Source organism: Misgurnus anguillicaudatus, chromosome 15, assembly GCF_027580225.2.
Source record: "Misgurnus anguillicaudatus chromosome 15, ASM2758022v2, whole genome shotgun sequence".
Lineage (NCBI taxonomy): Eukaryota > Metazoa > Chordata > Actinopteri > Cypriniformes > Cobitidae > Misgurnus > Misgurnus anguillicaudatus.
In genome coordinates, this window is record NC_073351.2 from 33,610,514 (window position 1) to 33,631,906 (window position 21,393).

The window sequence follows — 21,393 nt, forward strand, 5'->3', positions numbered from 1 at the left end:
CATACTGCATACTATTTTATCATCCTTAATATTAAAAAATTGCAAATATTAGGTTTGAAACAAGCAGTCCATACTGTATTAAGACCTCACTATGTTGCATGTTTGATTCAGCGAGTGGTTCAATGCAGTTTTTCACATAAATATGAATTTAAATTTACCTTTTATAATCCAATCTTGTGTAAAATGTCTACAATATCTTTAATGGGGCTAGGCTAAATGCTAACACATTCAGGAGGCGCTGTACAAAGATTAAAAGTGCACGCATTGAAAAAAGATAGATATGTACTAATGTGTCCAAGTTGAGGTAAGAACATGTGATGGTGTTTTCCTAAAAATTCCCATTGAAAGTTTCCAGCCTTTCTCAGAATTTTGCAACCCTAATACTATAGTATACTCTAACAGTATCGTATACTAAATTTCAATACAGTTTATTATAGTAAATACTGTGGTAACTACAGTACAGTACTATAGTATAGTATTTTTTCATGTGGGGTTTGCTGCACATTCTGGCAAAAAGCATAAAAAATGCATTTTGTTTACAGTATACTTTCTTTAAAAATAGTTACATAGTCAAGATCCCACAAGGAAACAACTGAAGTGGTAAGAGAGGAGTCATTGAAAGGAAATGAGTTTAGATACGAGTCAATAATTAGAGATGTGAAATTACAGAGCAGCAGCTTCTGAGCCCGAAAAAAAAAAAACGCAGTCTAAAGATGCTTCCTGCTACGAGACCAACAGGTCAACTTAGACCATTACATTAACACATCCAAATTATTACAATTACACTAAAAGTGTTATTAACAATCTTATCAATAACTCTCCTATAATCTAATTATTGTACTTGTAGAAGAAAACACTTATTAGCAGTCTGACCTGCTACGATTCATAATTAATGATCAATAAAACTACTCGAAAAACTCCTACAGAATTAGACCAAAGAAGTGACCAGAGCTGTATCTGCCAAGCCTTCCTGACCTGAGCCAATAAGCAACCACATAACACAATAACAACATCAAAATAGTAAAAACAAAACAGTATATTCATAAAGTGTGTTTGTGTAGGAAATTGTAAAATAATAAAAATGAATCCAGAGGTCAGTAAACCTTACTTAATGTGGTTTCCAGGTAAGATTGTGTTAAACTGCTTCTACGTCATTAAGCCTTCCCTCGACTCTTCTCAGACACGGATATTAAAAGACGTTACTAACAGGGATGATACTTAGCATGTTTGTTGTATGAAAAACTGTGAAGGTGATGTTTGTCTGAGTAAGGAAGAGGAAAGTGTAAACACAGGACAGACGCAGGGAAGAGGAGGGATGAGCGATAAGAGAATCAATAAGCATTAGGAGGAGTGATTTCGATCTAATTAAAAGTGTCCGAGGCGCCTGAGCTATTGGTGAGAGGAGAAGATGAGGTCACAGAGGTTAAGGCCTTGTGTTTCACTTCCAACTTTTCCAATTACTGGTTGTTTGGGTGTGAGACCAATGTAACCCCCTCACAACAGAAAACAGACAGTATACTGTGTGTGTGTGTGTGTGTGTGTGATTGAATGAAAAGAGATAAGAAATTATATTAACCATAAAACAAAAAAGCCGTTTTACGACAATTCAGATTTTTTCCATGACAACTCAGCATAATTCTATTCAAATTCTCATTACCGTAATGCAAAATGCAACAGGCTATCAAATATAGTTATTAAGCGAAACTCCGGCCAAATATCAAAATTACCCCATGATATACTCAAGCAATCCCAGATACATGTCCATCATCTTTCAGACGAACACATTAGTTATTTCAGTAAATGTTTTTGATTGTCCAAGCTTATAATGGGAGAAAACGGAAATCAGGGAACAACTTCTGATTTTGAAGTGCATCCATCCTTCACAGAGGTAATCCACACGGCTCCAAGGTATTTTTTTAGCAGGTAATCGATGTGATATTGTAAGAAAAATATCCATGTTTTACAATTTAATAACTAGCTTCCGGTAATGATGCCATCTGTGACTCACACAATTCATTGTTGTTGTTGTTACCAGAAGCTAGTTATTACAGTTTATAAAGTTTTAAATATGGATATTTTTCTTACAGAATCGCATTGATTACCTACAGAGGACCTTTATTAACCCATTGAAGCTGTGTGGATTATCTCTGTAAAGGATGGATGCACTTTTTTGGGGTTTGAAGTCAGAAGTTGTTCCCTGATTCCTGTTTTCTACCATTATAAAGCTTGAAAGAGCAATGACATTTACTAAAATAACTCTGTGGGCCCTATTTTAACGATCTGAAACGCAAGTGCGAAGCGCAAAGCGCAAGTGACTTTGTGAACAGATCTTGGGCGCTGTTGCTATTTCCCAGTGAGAGAAATAACTCTTGCGCCAGGCGCAAATCAATAAGGGGTTGGTCTGAAGTAGGTTCATTATTCATAGGTGTGGTTTGGGCGTAACGTTAAATAAACCAATCATAACGCTATCCAACATTCCCTTTAAACGCAAGGGCGCAAGTTCCATGGTGGGTTGCTATTATTATGACGGATTTACCAGGCGCACGCCAGGAGCGGTTCACAGCCGAGGAGACAGACGTTCTTGTAAGAGCAGTCAAAGACAGAGAAGTTGTTTTGTATGGGGATGGGAGAAACCCGCCCAAATCAGCGTCAGTTAAACATGCGTGAGAGGAAATAGACACAATTGTCTCATCAGCTGACATCCCCATCGTTGCGCCAAGCGCTACAATGATGTCAGGAGACGGGGGAATCCCAAGCTTGCCAGCATAAATCGGGCACGCCGTGTAACGGGAGGTGGATCTGCCTCTACACATGACCTGACACCAGCAGAGGACATCGCTGCGTCCACCCTCATCGCTGAAAGGGTTTGGGGGCTTTGAAATCAGACCCAAGAAACGCAAGCAAGGTCCAACTCCAAAGTACACTTACAAATCAAGTTCACATACATGAAGGTTTCTTATGAAAACATTTTAATTATTATTTAAATAAAATAAACGTAATACAGCCACACAACAAACTTATGAAAATATTTTAATCGTTATTTGTATGATAATTTTTTTAACGCAGCCACACAATAAATAAAAACTATCACCACAATGCTCACCACTATGATTTCCCTTATCTCATGTGTTAATATTTTTTATTGTAATAATTTATGATTTGCAAAAATAACTGTTGCATCTGTGTAGATTAGATAAGCAAAGTGTGTGTACGCGTTGTGCACGCTATACATTATGGTCAAGCATGCGCCCTTAAAATAGCATAATGAACCACGCGCCACTGACTTTAGACTAGTTTTTTCTGGTCAGTGGCGCAATTGTTTTTTGAAACTGCAAAATAGCATCAGGGATGGTTTGCGCCAGAACACGCCTCCTTTTTTGCGCTGAACCGCCCAGGCAGCGCAAGTTCATTCCCTAGTTTGCCGACGTGCGTCTGTGGAAGGAAAAACCCGCTGTGCGCCGGAGCAAAATACGAATGATACGTGCGTCACTGACAAAGTCAATTGCGCTGGGTGCAAGATAGGGCCCCAAATGTGCTAAGATGATGGACATGTGTATCTCCTATTGCTGGATGGTGAGTAAATCATCGGGGGGTAATGTTGATTTTTGGCTGGAGTATTCCTTTAATGTTCTCATCAGGTTTGTCAGTAACTGATGATGAAGTACATAGTTTTTAATAACTTATGCTGGACTGTAATGCGGCAGGTGATGACGTCACTGAAGCACATTTCAAGCCTGTTGAAATGATTGTGTATCTTAATTAAATGTTTCATTAACAAGGCCATTGAGTTCCTGAATTACTTTACTACTGTTTTACATATAATAGTTTTCTATAACTTTACATTAGATAAGAAGCTGGTAAATTTTAATTTAATTCTGTTGAATAGAATTAAAGGAAGATTAAAGATTAAGAAGATTAAGTGAAATGAAGATTAAAGGAATAGTCTAGTCATTTTCAATATTAAAATATGTTATTACCTTAACTAAGAATTATTGATACATCCCTCTATCATCTGTGTGCGTGCACGTAAGCGCACGTAAGCGCACGTAAGCAAGTTTGGTGGTACAGAAATAAAACGTAGCGCTTTTCTAAGCGGATTTAAAAGAGGAACTATATTTTATGGCGTAATAGCACTTTTGGGAGTACTTTGACTCGCCTGAAACGTCCGCTCCCCTTCTCACTCTCATAATGGGAGAGGGAGGGTGTTACTGCGCCGAGTCGAAGTACTCCCATAAGTGCTATTACGCCATACAATATAGTTCCTCTTTTAAATCCGCTTAGAAAAGCGCTACGTTTTATTTTGTACCACCAAACTTGCTCGTATAACTACTCGTCTTAAATAGGAAAAACGTTGATGTGTTTGGTCACTTCTAACTTTATCTCTAAATGGTACCATTGAATGAATGGGGCTAAGCTAAATGCTATCGAAGCGTCGCAGCGCGCTCCAGCGCTTACGTGCACCCACACAGATGATAGAGGGATGTATCAACAATTCTTAGTTAAGGTAATAACATATTTTAATATTGAAAATGAGTAGACTATTCCTTTAAACTTTTGTGAAAAACATAAAAATGCTGTCTGACATTCACAACTGTAATCAACAATAATGTTCAATTATTAGTCGACATGCTTTTGTACTCTGGAAGAATTCATGACCATGCACCACTAAAAAAAATGCTTTTGATAATGATCAGATAGACTCTGCTTTAGTCAAACACTAAAGTCCTTTAACCTTTACTTATTATAATTTTCCTCTCAAAAATACACCTTTATACAATTAAAAAAAGTCCATTAGGTTCTTTCATGCCTGGCTAAGTTTCATTTTCATGGTTTGTTCCAATCACGTGATAACACCTTTTGTCTTCTCAGCACAGCCACATATTTCCAAGAAATTGAGTCGTTTTCCCTTCCAACACCAGCGTCATTTGCTTTTCTCCCTATTAAACCCTTGCACACACCCGTCAGATCATCTCTAGGACAGAAGGCATGTCTGAACCTCTCTGCTGTATTGTTCTTCTGCTCTTTAACAAGTCAGGAGAAACAGGGAAGCACTATAATCCAGATTCATGACACAGTGTTTGCTAACGCATGTATCACTAGTGCTATAATCGGGTTTAGGGATTTTCACAACCCACTTTAAATGTAGTTCATATGAGCTGTGTATTATATTTGAGGTCTTCTGGTCATACAACAACTTTGTGTCGTAAACAGTGTGAATGCATGAAACTGAAATGGAAAATGCAAAGTTTATGCAAAGTTTCTGGTATGGGTTTTTTTCTGCCCATTTTAAAGCTTCACACTGGTTATTATGAATTAACACAAGTGATGCTATTGCCATAGAAAATTATTGCTCAGATTTGGATTAAATGAGGTACATGAGGCACATCTACAGAGCAGATGATCATAAAGACCTATGGGTAACCTTTTTACCACTGGGGCCAGTAAGCGACCTCATAACAACCACCCAGAACATCCTAGCAACCACAAAGCAATGTGTTAAAAACCCCTCAGCACCTCTTCTTCAACCTAATGCTTAAATCTCCTGCATGCTCAGACCAAGACAAAAACTCTGTGCAAACGTCTTTTATGGTCCACGTGTGGCACACAAGGCCCTGCTGGTCTGAAATCAGTGAGCAGATGTATTTTGAGCTTGAGAAAACTGCAGAAGGGATGAAAAGGCTTTTCATGAAATACCTCTCTGATCAAATTAGGCTTGAAAAGCTGGAGAGGCAGTCAGACTCAATTTCATTAAAGCGATTGAGAGTCGAGGGGTTGTGCGTGTGTGTGTGTGTGTGTGTTGGTGGTCAAAAGAAAAAGCTCATTCATTAAAGAATGATTGAGAGCACGACTTCTGTGTTTGTGGACCACAGTGTTGACATTAGGGTCCTTAATGTTTGACTGAAGACCCTGATGAACTCAAGTGTACCATCAAGAAGATACTTCAGTCTGGGGATGAATAATTTGACAAAATTCTTGTGTCATTTGATACTATTTCTATGTGACCCTGCTGTAAAGTAATTTTTTTGTGATTTACTGTTTCATCCTATAAAACGTAAAAAACAATCTGTGAAAATACAACCTTGATATCTTTAATATAGACCGAGTAAGATCATAGCATATCATAAGCTCTACCTTAACCTGCAGCATTTACAAGAAAACAAAGATCAGAAAAAGTCAGAAAAGTCAAGAGAAACAGATCCAGGGCAAAGAAGCTAAAAATAAGTGATAATTGTTTTGTTTACAACACAAAGGGGCTCAAAACAACGATTTCTTCTTGTCTACTTTCGTCTTCTCGTCTTGTGCTCCTGTGTAGCTCAAGTGGCCCCGCATTAGCAACGAAAAAGGTCTGGGGTTTAATCCCGGGGAACATGCATGCCATTATAATGTAATTGTCTACCCATCCATTTAAAAATAACAACTCTCATACTCTTTAACGCTGTTCAAAGCAAATCATTTGCCCTGACTGCAACTTTGATATGAACAGAACACCTGACTCGTGTTGATGGGACACTGGGTCTTATTCACTAAAAATTGCGTATGTTATTCCTATTTATACGCACATCCTCCTAATTCACAACATGTGTGTATACGTACATGAATTTGTTCTTAAACTCGTTCTTAAACTCTGAATGAGTGGCCGTGGTTGGTAATTTGCATAATACACGCCCAAACCAGGCAGCGCTTGTCCACAAAAAATGTTACTTAAGCAAAGGAGCTAAAAAAAGTCCATTATCGTATTTATTATTGGTAAAATTCTGTTTTTCACTTTGGACGGTTTTGCTGTCAGTTTTAGAAATAGACGGTTTCAGCAGCAACAACATAAACAAACGGCTTTTGTGGACTAAACTCAACTTTCGGTATACTTCCACATAAAATCAATAACAACAGTCTCTTTTAAAAGTAGTTGATCTCTGATAACAAGGGAAATAAATGACAAGTAAAATCCCTTCGTTCATATATTATATATAATGCGTATCAACTGTGTAAAATTAATGTATAATGTTCGCTGCATGTCCTTGAATTCTTGCCTGGCTGCCGAACCTCTCCGCACAGCTGTGATCCATCCTCGTCATCTCCCTTCATCTTTAGCAAACTAATACATTTTTTTTTCGACAAGGTATTTGTTTCAAAGATCAGTTAAGCCACTAGCCAGACCGATTAATAAATAATAATAATAAAGTCTATGAGGTGTTTTATTTTCAGTACTTTTAGGAGACATAAGCCATTTTAAAGCCATATTAAATTTCTCTTTGCAGAATAAATATTTGTTGTGCTTATTTATTTGAGTCTCTATTAAAAGAATAATATACCTAATTACTGCAAGTAATATAACAAAGGCAACATCCGTGGTATTATTTTATTTAGAAAGATTGTAACAGTTACAGTCATCAAAGAGCTTGCATATCAGCTTTAAAAAAAATCGGTATCGGAATCGGTATCGGCCGATCACGAAGATTACAAATCGGTGATCGGTATCGGCTGCAAAAATCCTGATCGGAGCATCCCTAATTAACATGCATTTATCAAACTGCCAACATCAGTGTAACTTGCCTTGTTTATAATTTACGCGTCCACACGAGCGCGAGAGTGCGCACTGCAAAAATGACGTCAACGTGGAGTGGCCGGTAGTGTGCGTTGAGTTTGCAAGAGCCCATTTCGCTTGGTGGTGTGCACATAAAATTTTTAAACTGCGCGTGGCTCTGCAACCCAAGAAGCATGAGTTCCAGGCGAATCCACACCGGTCCCCAGTCTGTGCGTCGAGTATAAACACCTCACCAAATGGAGGCATGCACTGTGGAGCCAGACGAAAGTAATATACGGGCACATTGCGCGTGCGACACACACAAGCTCTGAACCGAGACAATCGAACTGAACGGTTCGGATGTTTTGTCATGTACCGTGCCACCCCTAATTGTAGCATATTTGATAATTGCGTAAGTGTGATATTAGTTGTTTAAAATTTGTATGAAAGGTTTTGTTGAAACAGGTTTGGTTAATGAAAACATCTTTACGCACTTTTCACGCACAAATTTGTGCATAGGCATGCTTTGTGAATGAGACCCCAATGTGCTTTCAATTTTCTTACCTCTTTCCCTGCCATTGACGAGTTATCTCGTCATTTAAAAAAAAAAGTTTCCCTGCCAATGACGAGTTTTTACGGCAACCCATATTTCTGCTATGATACACCATGTGGCGCTATTACACAACTTAGAAAACACTGGAGCATCCACTGATACAACAACAGTAAAAACTCTGTGTATGTTTTGACCATCATTCTGTATCTGATCTCTAACAAAATTCCTTTACAAAAATGCAATTATTTCAGCATTTTGCTCAAATTTTTGTATTTTTGAAGAAACTTTCCCATATCTGAGAAGTTATAAAAAGAGAACAAAAAAAGTGTTTTTTCCCGTTTTGTTAGTTTGAAAGCAGAGGATCTGTTCTTTCATTTGATATATTGCATGTTTATATATGAAGAGTTTGGTTCCAAATCGCGACAAACGCCATTTTTGAAAAAAATGAGTTACTGCCAAAATCTGTATTATATCAGGTCAGTAGTTAAAAGTAAATTCTTAATTTTACGCAAAATCCAATATCCGCAGTGTTATTCTGTCATCTTTTCTCCCTTTTTTCCCAAAATGCGATAAACGCCACTCCTCCTTTTCTACAGAACGCAATAAATCCGCTCCACATATTACAGCGCACCATTCACGCAATGTAAACAAACAATGGCGGCACGTTGAGTACACGGAATCCTAGTTTTCCTCATCTACTTTGTACTTCCTGATCAACAAACAAACAAAAGCAAAATAATACTTTAATGGCATTGATAAACCTGTGGTTGTTTTCTGTGACGGGAAAGATTGTAAGTCATAAACATCCAATAACTTTCGCGAGAGGCACTCGGGAGACGGGTGCTTGTTCTCCCGACAGCATCTGTGAAGTTTATGTGATTCTAACACATTGACCTCAGGGGATCTTATGAAAAGCTTTCCATTATTTTACTCAACGTCAACAAAAATCGAGCAGGACCAAGAGATTTTGCGGATCGCTTTAAAACATGTTAAGCGGCGGCGTCAAGTGTAACCGTAGCAATGACAGTGATCTTAATATGACAAAGTAAGTGTTTTGATTAATGCCATTAATCTTTATTTTTATCAGTGTATGCCTCTAGTCAACTAAATGAATATATCATGGCAAAGATGAATGCACATTTATATATTGATTCAATAGATTTATAGCAAACATGCTAAAACGTAAGCACATCTCAGAGACTAAAACTACATGTAAGTGCAAATCCTTATGCAACACAAGGGGCTAAAAGTGCACATAAGCCATTAAATTGCGTGAAAAACACTTAAACTAAAAAGCTAGTTAGCTACAGTCTCCTAGCAAATCAAGTCCCTTTATGTGCATTGACAAAAATGAGCTTCTTTTCTAACGTTATTTTTTTCTCCATTTCACACCATGTCTGGATTTGCTTCCAGTCTGCAAATCACCGGTGCTACCCAAAATACACTCGGTGTAATCTCACCAGTGGATATATTTAACACTGTATGCCTGTACTGACGAAGGGGAAGTTACAGTTAAAATTACACATGTGAGCACATGGAAACCCTCCTCCCGTCTGGAGATTCCCGTCAGGACATTAGTGGGGCAGCGGGTGGATCAGACTCACAAGAGTTCAATCAATGAAGCTCTTTGAGACGCCGATTTAACCCATAAGACCACCTTGAGCATGTCTGAGAGAGGACATATAAAAAGACTCACAATTTCTACAACAAGAAAGAAGGAAAAGACCATAAACACCTTTAGATTCACAGACATTTTGTTCTCAACGTAGACGGGCGTCTTGAGACTACCATAAATAGCAATGAATATTACCCTTGCAGAGCAAGTTATATTTGACAGGCACATTTATCCAAAGCATCTATATATGCATGCACATATAAGCGCTGAAGGTTAGTTTAGTTTGGCTACCTCCCTAAAAAGACCAGTTCAAAGATTTGTTTTCAGTCACAATGAACTGAAGTGAACTGAAATGCAAAATAAAGATTTTTTTACCTTGTATAGTCCTGCCAAACTTAAACCACATGATGAGATGAAACAAAACATAAACCAGCAGTGATGTTTGTTTAATGATTAGTGCCTACTAAAAATAACTCAGGACACCAGAAGGTATATTAACATCAAAATGACACACTTCACCTTGAAAAGCAGCGAGTACCCTGACAGGGAATGATGCATCATGGCAGTGAATAAACTGCACATTCGGCAGGATTCCCGATGGTTTAGCTGACTCACAGAATGACATTCATCTCTTCCTGTTTTTGTCTTCTGCACCGCCTCGAGTCTGGAATACCAGCTGAAGGTCTCTGGCTGTGAGGTGCAAAGCTATTAAAATCTGCTGCTAGCGTTTCTGTGTCAAATTGCAAAGCTATACGCAAACACGGTCAGAACATCTTTCTCACTTGCATGCATTCAAGTTTCTCCTTTCTCCCAATGACAGTACGACAAACTTAACCTTGAAATTAAGACCTGAAGGTTTTAATTCAACTGTAAGGTACAGTTATGCACTATATTGTGAGTGACCAGGACATAAAATGGGTATACGGCAATATGTGATTTAAAAATTGATTGATTATCAAAATACTTGTTAGCCGAATAACTGTTAAGTCAATTTTGATACCCATAATTCTGAGCCTTTCCCTCTTTTAAAGCATTTAAACATTGTTTCACACAGACAAATTAAAATAGCCTCCGCACAAAATTATGATTGCACTGCAATTTCGGTCTTGAGTTTTCATTGAGGTTGTGCCAATGTCAAATGTCTTTTGAAACGTTCAGAAGCATGTACGAACACATACACGCACACACGTCCATAAATCCTGTGTCCAAACTCTGCGATTTTTACAGCTCCCTCCCCCACTCCGTAACAGGACTCAAATCCCTTTTAAAAGAAGACCGACAGACACACGGAGAGGAAAAGACAGGGAAAAAAGAGAAGAGCCGTTCTGTTATGACTTCCAGCTGTGGGAATGGCAGGCCTGCGAGCAGGAAGTCTAAAGGAAATGCCTATGTCACATCCCAGTCATGTGATGCGACCATCTTCAAATACAGGCAAAATCTGTATCGCTTTTTCTGTGGCCCCTCATCATGACAATTAAACTCAAATTCGGCTTTTACACTCACCGTTGCTGTTGTGTAACTGTAGTTTGGTATAAAGAAGTATAAAATACTACACAACGAGTATTTTCTTTAACAAAACTGTAAATCATAGGGGTGTAAATCGGACAGTTCATTATGTTACGATACAATACTGATTTTCTCCACCAGCGATGCAAAATTTGCTGATACATCAAACTTTATTTGGTGCAATAACGATTTGATTAATTTCTCAATATTGTATATTACGCGACTAGTTAAGCGGTTACATTGCAAAAAAATTATTTTCAAGAAAAAATGTTGTAGTATTTTTGTCTTGTTTTCAGTAAAAATATCAAAAAATTCTTAAATTGGGATGCTTTTTCTTGATGAGCAGAACGGGCCAAGAAAATACGTCTAGTTATTAGACCAAAAATATCATATTTGGGTGATTTTGTGCATTAAACAAGCAAAAAAAATCTGCCAATGGGGTAAGCAAAAAATCTTGAACATTTTTCTTAAACACTGAATTCAAGAAAAAATCTAGAAAAATTTGCTTACCACTTTGGCAGATTTTTTTGCTTGTTTTATGAACAAAATCACTTAAATTTGATATTTTTGGTCAAAAACTAGACTTATTTTTTTGGGTCGTTTTGCTCATAAAGAAAAAGCATCTTAATTTAAGAATTTTTAGATATTTTTATTGAAAAGACAAAAATACTAAGACTTTTTTCTTTAAAATCTTTTTTGCAGTTTACATTTTTTATAACTTTTGGCGTAATAATCAAGGACTTTTCTGCCGTAACATGGCTTCAGGAGGCGAATTGATATTACGCACTGCCTGAAAATAGTCCCCTGCTATTTAAAGTTACCAAGAGGACTATTTTCAGGCGCTGCGTAATATCATTGCGCCTGCTGCAGCCATGTTACGGCAGCAAAGATTATTACGCCAGAATGAGAGTATAGTTCGTGCCATATCTGCCTAGAAAATCGCACCTTTTAATTTTCTTAGTACATGATGGACCTACAGAAGAGTCAAGTTTTAAATAGGAAAAATATTGAAACTCTTTGGTTATTTTTGAGTGTGATGCTAATGGTCTAATCAGATTTAATGAATTATGCTAAGCTATGCTAAAAAGTGATACTGTCAGGCCCGGAGATCAGATTCAAACACTGTAAAAATCAGATGTTTAACTCTAGGGGAGCTAGAAAATGAGTATATTTTCAAAAAAGTATGCTAATTTACTTGGGGGGACCACACATTAGCACTAAAATGATAAATAGTACATTTATAGTGCATCTAGTGCAACTAAATGGAAAGTGTTTGTGCTGCAACCCTTCAGTTGATGGAAACATAAGTTATTGGTTAAAGAATCACACACAACAAGCTGTTGATTCACGTTACTACTTACCTCATATCTTCTAATAAATCACATTCTGTCTGATGCTTGAGGTGAAGACGGCCGATCTGATCGATGTGTGTGTTCCTCAGTTCCTGTGTCACTTTTACCTGAAGGGCAGAGGACATCATTAGAGACTAGAAAGTGGATGGCACATGCAATTCACACACACAAGAGTCCCACAAGAGCTCATTATTGTGTTTCCAGAGAGATCTCATCTCTACTCGGCCGTAAGTGCCACAGCGACAAAATTCGCAGTGTTTCTAAACAACAAGAGAAAAATTCCTGCTAACAACCTCTAACATCGATTGTCCGAAGTGACATGAATTGCTTTGATGAGCCATCCCATCCACGAAAACATAATGCCAGTCCACTCTTAACTGGATCTCACTGAGGCCAAGAAACACACTTCCCATGAAACATGAAGGCTTGGCCAGAGAACAGGGGCCAGATGACGGTTTTGGATTAGACTCACATTCTGAAGTATATGGGAGTAAAAGTTGCAGATGTGCAGATGATCTGAAACAATTCAAACTAATCTGAATTATAAATAGCTTTGAATGGGTAGAATTGTAATTGGCATTTAAAGAACTGTAAATTATTTAGTCATAATAAGAATAAAATAGGCCTAATAAACGATTAATCGCGACTAATCATATGCAGAATCAAAGTCTTTGTTTACATCATATATATGTGTGTGTACTGTGTATAAGTGTTGAGTGATATGCCCTATTTTGAGATCGTCCTATCATCACCCTGTGAGATCGTCGATACATGATAGTATACTCATTTATTTATTGATTCATTTTTACTCATTTATGACGAGTCACTTGGTTGGTGGCAACACTGTCATCATGACCCCAACCTTCTTAAAGCGGATGCCATTAGTCCGAGCGTGTCATTAAATCCAAGCCTCTCAAAAATTTCCTGCATGCCACAACACGGCGAGAACAACACACTTGCTGGTTTTAAACCTCTGCGCTCCTAACAACCTCTCTAGTGCAAGGAAATGTCAGAGCCTCGCGTATTACAAGCTCATGGGCGAGGAAGAGTCCGAATCATGCGCATTACAAGTTCAGGTGCTAGAAGGAGTCCATGCCGTGCGCATTCAGGTACGAACTAGAGTCCAAGATGCGCGCATTAAGTCCAGGTGCGTACGAGAAGGAATCTGCATGTGTTACAAGCTCTGTCCGGCAAAGTGAAGCCCACAAACCCTCTCATGCGAGGAAAAGTAACTTACAATGTTAATGTGAAACTATGATAATAATAATAATAACCATCGCCAATTATCGTCATGAAAGCCTGCTATTAGTGATAAATCTGACAATTGTCGATACAAAATACTATCGTCTATAGGCACAACCCTAGTGTATAATAATTATGTGTGTGTGTGTGTGTGTGTGTTGATATATACATAATTATTATACACAATACACACACATATATGTTGCAAACAAAAACTTTTATTATGCGATTAGTTGCGATTAATCGTTAAGCAGCCATAGTTTAATATAAATTATATATAAATATAAAAATGTATGTTGGCTACAAATGTAAATATTTCTTAAATATATACTTGCATCTGTGTGTATTTAACTATAATTATTATACACAGTACACACACATATATGTTGCAAACAAAACTTTTATTCTGCGATTAGTTGCGATTAATCGTTATGCAGCCCTATATAAATTATATATAAATATAAAAATGTATGTTGGCTACAAATGTAAATATTTCTTAAATATATACTTGCATCTGTGTGTATTTAACTATAATTATTATACACAGTACACACACATATATGTTGCAAACAAAACTTTTATTCTGCGATTAGTTGCGATTAATCGTTATGCAGCCCTATATAAATTATATATAAATATAAAAATGTATGTTGGCTACATATGTAAATATTTCTTAAATATATACTTGCATCTGTGTGTATTTATATATACATAATTATTAAACACAGTAAACAAACATATATGATGTAAACAAAAACTTTTATTCTGCAAACGATTAGTCGCGATTAATCGTTTTGCAGCCCACATTATAATAAAATCTGGGGGTACAAAACGCAAATATTTGCCAATATGAAGAATGAAGAGGGTTCATGCGTCACCTCCACAAAATTTGGAGGGTTCGAATCTGACCAGGACAACAAAGTGGGTCCAATCCCACATGCACCCAATGGAAACCCCAATGGGCCTGGACCAATGAGCCCAGACAGGTTGACTAATATCTGGGGAGGATGTTAATTACAACCAAAGTTCTCCGCTTGGCAGGTGAAGAGATAATTGGTTCTGTAACAACTCCCTAAAGGTTAAAACCAAGGAGAATTGGAAAAAGTATACAGATTCTCAGCATCCAGCAGTACAAGCAGAAGGAGGACACAATGTAACACCATAACACCGAGTATGACAGCTGACTGCACGGCTCTCATCAACACTTTGAGATGTGAAGTATTATTATACTCACACAACAGCCCTGTGCTTTGCGTCACAGCAAAACAATAGTGCCACAACACAACAGCATCTTTTCCAGGCATTTACACTAATGTGGGAGTCCAGATCTCTGTGGAAATGTCCACAATGTCTGCAGACATGTAGACGTCCTCAGCACATACAGGGTTAATTGTCTTTGAAACACATCAACTTAACCTTTGATTTACACGTCAAACCCCTTCCTGCATAGGCTATGTCTTTGAAAGCAAACGACGAACGCTAACAAATAACACTCACATCTGTTTAATATTTGCATTGTATTGAGAAAAACAAAGGGTAATTTGAGGGGTAAATCTGAGCTACATGCTATCATCTCTCCCCTTTTCAAGACAAAGCCATGGCAAAAATATCAGACGTCACCTTTAATGACTGTACTCAGACTGCTGTATAATCCAATGCAGAAATGCACGTTTGTGGTTACATGAATAGAGGCTTTTTTAGCATTGTAATTTCACATTCCTTCATATAGCCTGTGGGACGTGAGATTGAAACCCAACACCCCTGCTGTCATCTTGGATGTGTACAGTAATGCACATATTTCTGCACGATACGTGACCCTAAACTCACAATAACAAGAGTGGCTGGACATGACATTTACACGCACTGTAATGTCACAGTGTCAGTGTTTACCGTACAATTTTAGACAATGATCAGTCTGTTTAAAAAAAAACCCTGTGTGTTTTTGATCAGAGTTAAAAAAATACAACAATGCACACAAAAAAACAACGACTCGTGGCTTTAACCGTTAGCTGAGGACACAACAGCTTAAAACACGCATTCATCCTCAGGCAGATGTGAGCTGAATTTCGGGAGTATCCGACGATAAATAGTAACAATAAAACAGAAGTAGCTAAGTAAGAACGATGCGATTGCTTTGTAACATTTGAAAAAAAATAGCTACATTGTTTCTAAAGAAGCAGCGGACGAATACAAAGTTGCAACTTCGTGTGAATGCAACAATGTTGCGTTAAAAAAAAAAACATCACGCGTATTTTTCACATCTACAAAAACAGCTACATCTAAAGTGGATCTCTTACCTTTCTCGGCGGAGGCTGCATGTTTGAACATTGGCACAAATAAAGTAATATTCCACAAGAAACGATTCCCAATGCGATAATTAATTCTCCACGTCGGGAAAAAGGGGGGAAAGGAGATCAGACTTGGATCAAATCCGGATTCAGACGGCCATGATAAAGCGGGTCCGCTCGGACAGACGCTGAGCTAACACTGCGGATCGGGGAGAAAGTGTTGAAAGAGAGAATATGCCTCCAAAACGCGAACAGGCTCGAACCGTAAACCCAGCACAACAGCGCCGCGTACCGGACACAAGGTGCTCCGCTATAATCCGCCGAGGCAAATCCTACTACGGCAAAGGCTCGACTCGTAAATGTTCGTTCAATGCTGCGCTGCGCAAACCGGTCGGAATTGGCATGACATCACAGTACCGCGAGAGCAGACTATTCCCCATGCTTTCGATTCGCTCTCGCGGTACTGTGCAGTCTGCGCAGCACAGCGTGAATTTGGACACGCCTACTTATAACGGGACGTTCACCCAGTATGCAGTTCATCCAGGGCATCTGGAGCTCATGAATATTAATTATGTCATGTGATTGGTCAGTCCAGTAAGATCACGCAGACGTAATACATATTCACAATGCGTGTCTACATGATACTCGCTTTGGATAAAATGCAAACAATGACTCTTTATTTCCTTTTATTTATGTAATTTCTAATGGTGCGCGCCTCGCTTTTTTAACTGCGTAACGAGTAGCATGCCATATGTATAAATGTACATTTGTTCATAATAAAAATGCAAACAATGCAATAAAATCTAATTAATACAATATAATTTGTTATTATTTACATAAAAATGTGTACATTTTAATTAACTTGGATTTACAAGTCAACTTTTATTTATTTTTTATCTCGACTGGTGATGCGTTGCTTGCTGTAACTTATAAAATAATGTTGAAATAAGTTAAGCTAATTCAACTTTATTATATAAGTTACAGCAACTTTGTACTAATCAAGATTAACTATGAAAGTTAAATAAATAGACATATAATTAAAATGCATAATAGACAAATACTTTATGGCATGTTGTTTATTGTTTCATGTGACTGATGTATTGTAGATAGTGGATTTCTAAATCAAAATGCACACTTAGCGCCCCTGTGTGGCTTGGGCTTGTAGTATTTCAGGGCTGTTTTTCACAGGCGCCTGCACAGCAACAAGGATCCGCAGCCGACCGAAAAACCATCGATCAGAGCGAAACATTTGACTGCAGACAGTTTTAATCAATCCCAGAGCAACCGATTATCCCTGTGCTCTCTCAGACATCCTCTAGGGGGCGGCACAGTGGCTCAATGGGTAGCACTGTTGCCCACAGCAAGATGGTCATTGGTTCAAGGCCTAGTTATAATCCACAGGCCAAAAACATGCAAGTTAGGTGAATTGGAGATTCCAAATTACTCCTTCTCGAACTTGTGTATGGATTAACCGGTTCATGCCGTGAATTTAGCCATATATGCTGGAATTATGTAAAGAATAAATGAAAGACAGAAGTCATCTAGATCAACTGGCACCACAGTTTACTTTACAACATAACTCAAAACAATTACTCAAACAAAAATTAAAGATCTACGCACCTTAACATATTTATACATTTACAAGACGTTATACATAGCCTATTAGACACATTCTAAAAATGGCTGGGTTATTTTTGACCCATAATGGGTAAATATTGGACAGAACACATGCTGGGTTAAAAATTGACCCAATGCTGGGTTATTTCAACCCAACTGCTGGGTTATTATACCCCACGGTTGCATAACAACAACCCAATATTGGGTCATTCTTAACCCAGCATGGGGTAATTTTTAACCCAGCACGTGTTCTGTCCAATATTTACCCATTATGGGTAAAAAATAACCCAGTCATTTTTAGAGTGCATACAGTGCCTGATATGCACTGTCAAAGGTTGTTGGTTCAGTCCCTAAAGAACACACACTGATAAACAAGTGTTTACATTGAATGTGCTTTATGTCAATTTGTATAAAAGTGTCTACCAAATGCACGTGTAAATATATAACAATGTTAAAAATTAAAGTTTCTCATTAAATGGTAACCCATTACTTACATCTCCATCAGCTGATAACAGATTTTTTTATTCCTTTGTCTTTCTGTACAATGTAAAGTTTTCTTGATTAGGATGTGTGAAAGGAAAGTGTGAAAGAAAGAAAATGTGTTAAGTAGTCATCAGCACATTTTCATTGTTCAAGGCTTACATGCTTAATTTACATATCTCTCCATCAAAGCAGTCTAGTGTGAAGCACATTATTGTGTGTGTAGAGACTTGAGGATCTTAAGTACTGAACTAGATTGCTTTTACAATAGGGATTTATTGCTAAAACATATTTTAAGTCACATTTTGCAGATGTATGCTGATTGCCCATACAGCAAAAATATATATTTTTAAATAAAATATATGTGCTAAAATATATTTTGAAATATGTTTACAAAAAGCCTTTTTCACCAATATATTTTTTGGCCATTTTGAAATATATTTTAAAAATAAATATATATTTAAGAAAAAGAAAATCTTTGTATGTTTAAACAGATTTGAAAAGGTTATAATTAAATATATTTTAACTGCAAAAATATACTTATAATTTTATACATACACATTTTATACAAACTTCCATATTTTGGCCAGAAAAAATATATTTTTTGTCGTATGGGATTAGAAATGTATTATTTGTTGCCCATGAAATACATTTAAAAATATATGCTAATGCATGAAGATTAAAACTTAATATATTTTCAAATTCAAAATATATTAAATGAAGCTTTACTTTCTACAAAATGTATTTAGCATATTTTAAGCATATTTTTGGCCAAATAAATTTATTTTTGGGTTAATAAAGCTTAGAAAAGTAAACTTGTTTTTATAAAGTGCTTCTGTCATTGTCCAGCACAAATATGACTTCAAATTGCATGTTTGTAATAGCTCCTGGCTAAACAAGTAAACATACCAGAGCCATAATGTTATAGGCAATAGTCAATAACATAATGAAGGTTGATTATATCTGGAAGGTTAAACTTTGTTTTTAGAATAACAATGTTATTTTCTTTTGGGTTAAATTAGGCTGAAAAGCCTCTATTAGTCATGTGCCGATAGAGAATCTAATCCTAAACAATGATTACTGGATTAAAAAGTGTAATGACTAGTTGTTTAGGTGACCGAAGCATTTAATGATAAATCAGTTACAAACTGTACATGGGTTCTTAAAGCACATGAGTACAAGTTTCCTTGGGCATGTACCAGACACACACCACACCAAGTTCACTTTCGTAACTCTGTTAACTAAAGGTAATAATTAATACAGTGCTGTGAGGCGAGACATACAGTAATTGAACATCTTGGCATACTTTTCACGATGGTGTACCTTGTTGTGCATGTCTGGTGAAGGTCTCTTGCTCTTTTCTTTTTGGAACCGTAAAGGAGGTACAGATGAATTTAATCTAAAAAGCATAAAAAGAGGTCAGTGGAAAGCTTTAATGTGTTGTTCTTTAAATATATTATTTTCTATATAATCACTGTAAAAGTTCTTTGTTAAGTAACCTAAAATGTGCAAATATATTTTTTTAATAAGATTGAAGCAGCCTGACTATAAAAGTGTAAGGTTGGGTTCTTTTTAAGCTTAAATGGATATTTATGGAGTAAAAAAAATTCTGTCATCATTCTGTCATATACTTAATAAATGTTGTTAAGCACACAGTTTACGACCCACTGACTTTAATAGTATTTGTTTTCCTTCTTTGGAAGTCAGTGGGTATTGTCAACTGTGTGGTTACTATCATTTATCTATAAAAATATCTTCTTTTGTGTTCAACAGAATAATGAAACTGTTGTATACAGGTTTGTAATAACATGAGGGTGAGAATTTTATTTTTTTGTGAGAACTATCAATTCAATTCAATTCAATTCAGTTTAATTCAATGTATATATAGCGTTGTTTCCAGTTGTGTAATTGTAAAGGTTTTTCATTAATAAAAACAAGAGAAAACACAGAAAAATCAGAGGACAACAAAAGTAGCAAAGTACAGCAGCTAGTAAGCTGAGTAATAATGTAACGTATTGAAGTTAAGCCAATGTCAGCTGACTCCCTTGGGGTTGAAAAAACTCCTAGGAGAAAAACCACGTGGGGAAAAAGTCCTTGGAAAAAAGAAACACTAGAAAGGGAGAGCCAGACTAAGCTGATCATAGAATATATACAATATATTGAATATTATTATAACATTTTATGGGAATAAAAAATATATTTTTTTTAATTGAAAGTTAAAGGATGCAATTGGTTGTTGCTGGACAGACAGAAAAAATTACCATATATGAAGTAAACACTCACCTAAAGGATTATTAGGAACATTATACTAATACTGTGTTTGACCCTCTTTCGCCTTCAGAACTGCCTTAATTCTACGTAGCATTGATTCAACAAGGTGCTAAAAGCATTTTTTTAGAAAGGTTGGCCCATATTGATATGATAGCATCTTGTAGTTGATGGAGATTTGTGGGATGCACATCCAGGGCATGAAGCTTCCGTTCCACCACATCCCAAAGATGCTCTATTGGGTTGAGGTCTGGTGACTGTGGGGGCCATTTTAGTACAGTGAACTCATTGTCATGTTCAAGAAACCAATTTGAAATGATTCGAGCTTTGTGACACGGTACATTATCCTGCTGAAAGTACAGTAACTATCAGAGGAGGGGTACATGGTGGTCATAAAGGGATGGACATGGTCAGAAACAATGCTCAGGTAGGCCGTGGCATTTAAATGATACCCAATTGGCACTAAGGGGCCTAAAGTGTGCCAAGAAAACATCCCCCACACCATTACACCACAACCAGCAGCCTGCACAAGAAGGCATGATGGATCCATGTTCTCATTCTGTTTACGCCAAATTCTGACTCAACCATCTGAATGTCTCAACAGAAATCGAGACTCATCAGACCAGGCAACATTTTTCCAGTCTTCAACTGTCCAATTTTGGTGAGCTTGTGCAAATTGTAGCGTCTTTTTTCTATTTGTAGTGGAACCCGGTGGGGTCTTCTGCTGTTGTAGCCCATCCGCCTCAAGGTTGTGCGTGTTGTGGCTTCACAAATGCTTTGCTGCATACCTCGGTTGTAACGAGTGGTTATTTCAGTCAAAGTTGCTCTTCTATCAGCTTGAATCAGTCGGCCCATTCTCCTCTGACCTCTAGCATCAACAAGGCATTTTCGCCCACAGCACTGTCACAAACTGGGGGCTCGGGGTGGTGCGGGGAGGCCACAGTATTATG

The 21,393-nt window shown here is 37.3% G+C and overlaps 1 protein-coding gene across 2 annotated transcripts in view; it reads right to left on the reverse strand.

Annotated features, from left to right (window-relative positions):
- Positions 1–16,411, reverse strand: part of LOC129418809 (F-BAR and double SH3 domains protein 2) — a 91,722-nt gene extending 75,311 nt beyond the window's left edge. The window contains exons 1-2 of one of the 2 annotated variants that reach the window (XM_073853850.1): positions 16,088–16,411; positions 12,558–12,655 (exon numbers count right to left, since the gene is read on the reverse strand). In XM_073853850.1, the coding sequence (XP_073709951.1) occupies positions 12,558–12,655; positions 16,088–16,108 (119 nt within the window). In that variant the 5' untranslated portion in view covers positions 16,109–16,411. The remainder of the gene's footprint in view (positions 1–12,557; positions 12,656–16,087) is intronic. The other variant, XM_073853851.1, reaches the window with a different exon arrangement.
- Between the last annotated feature and the right edge of the window lie 4,982 nt (positions 16,412–21,393).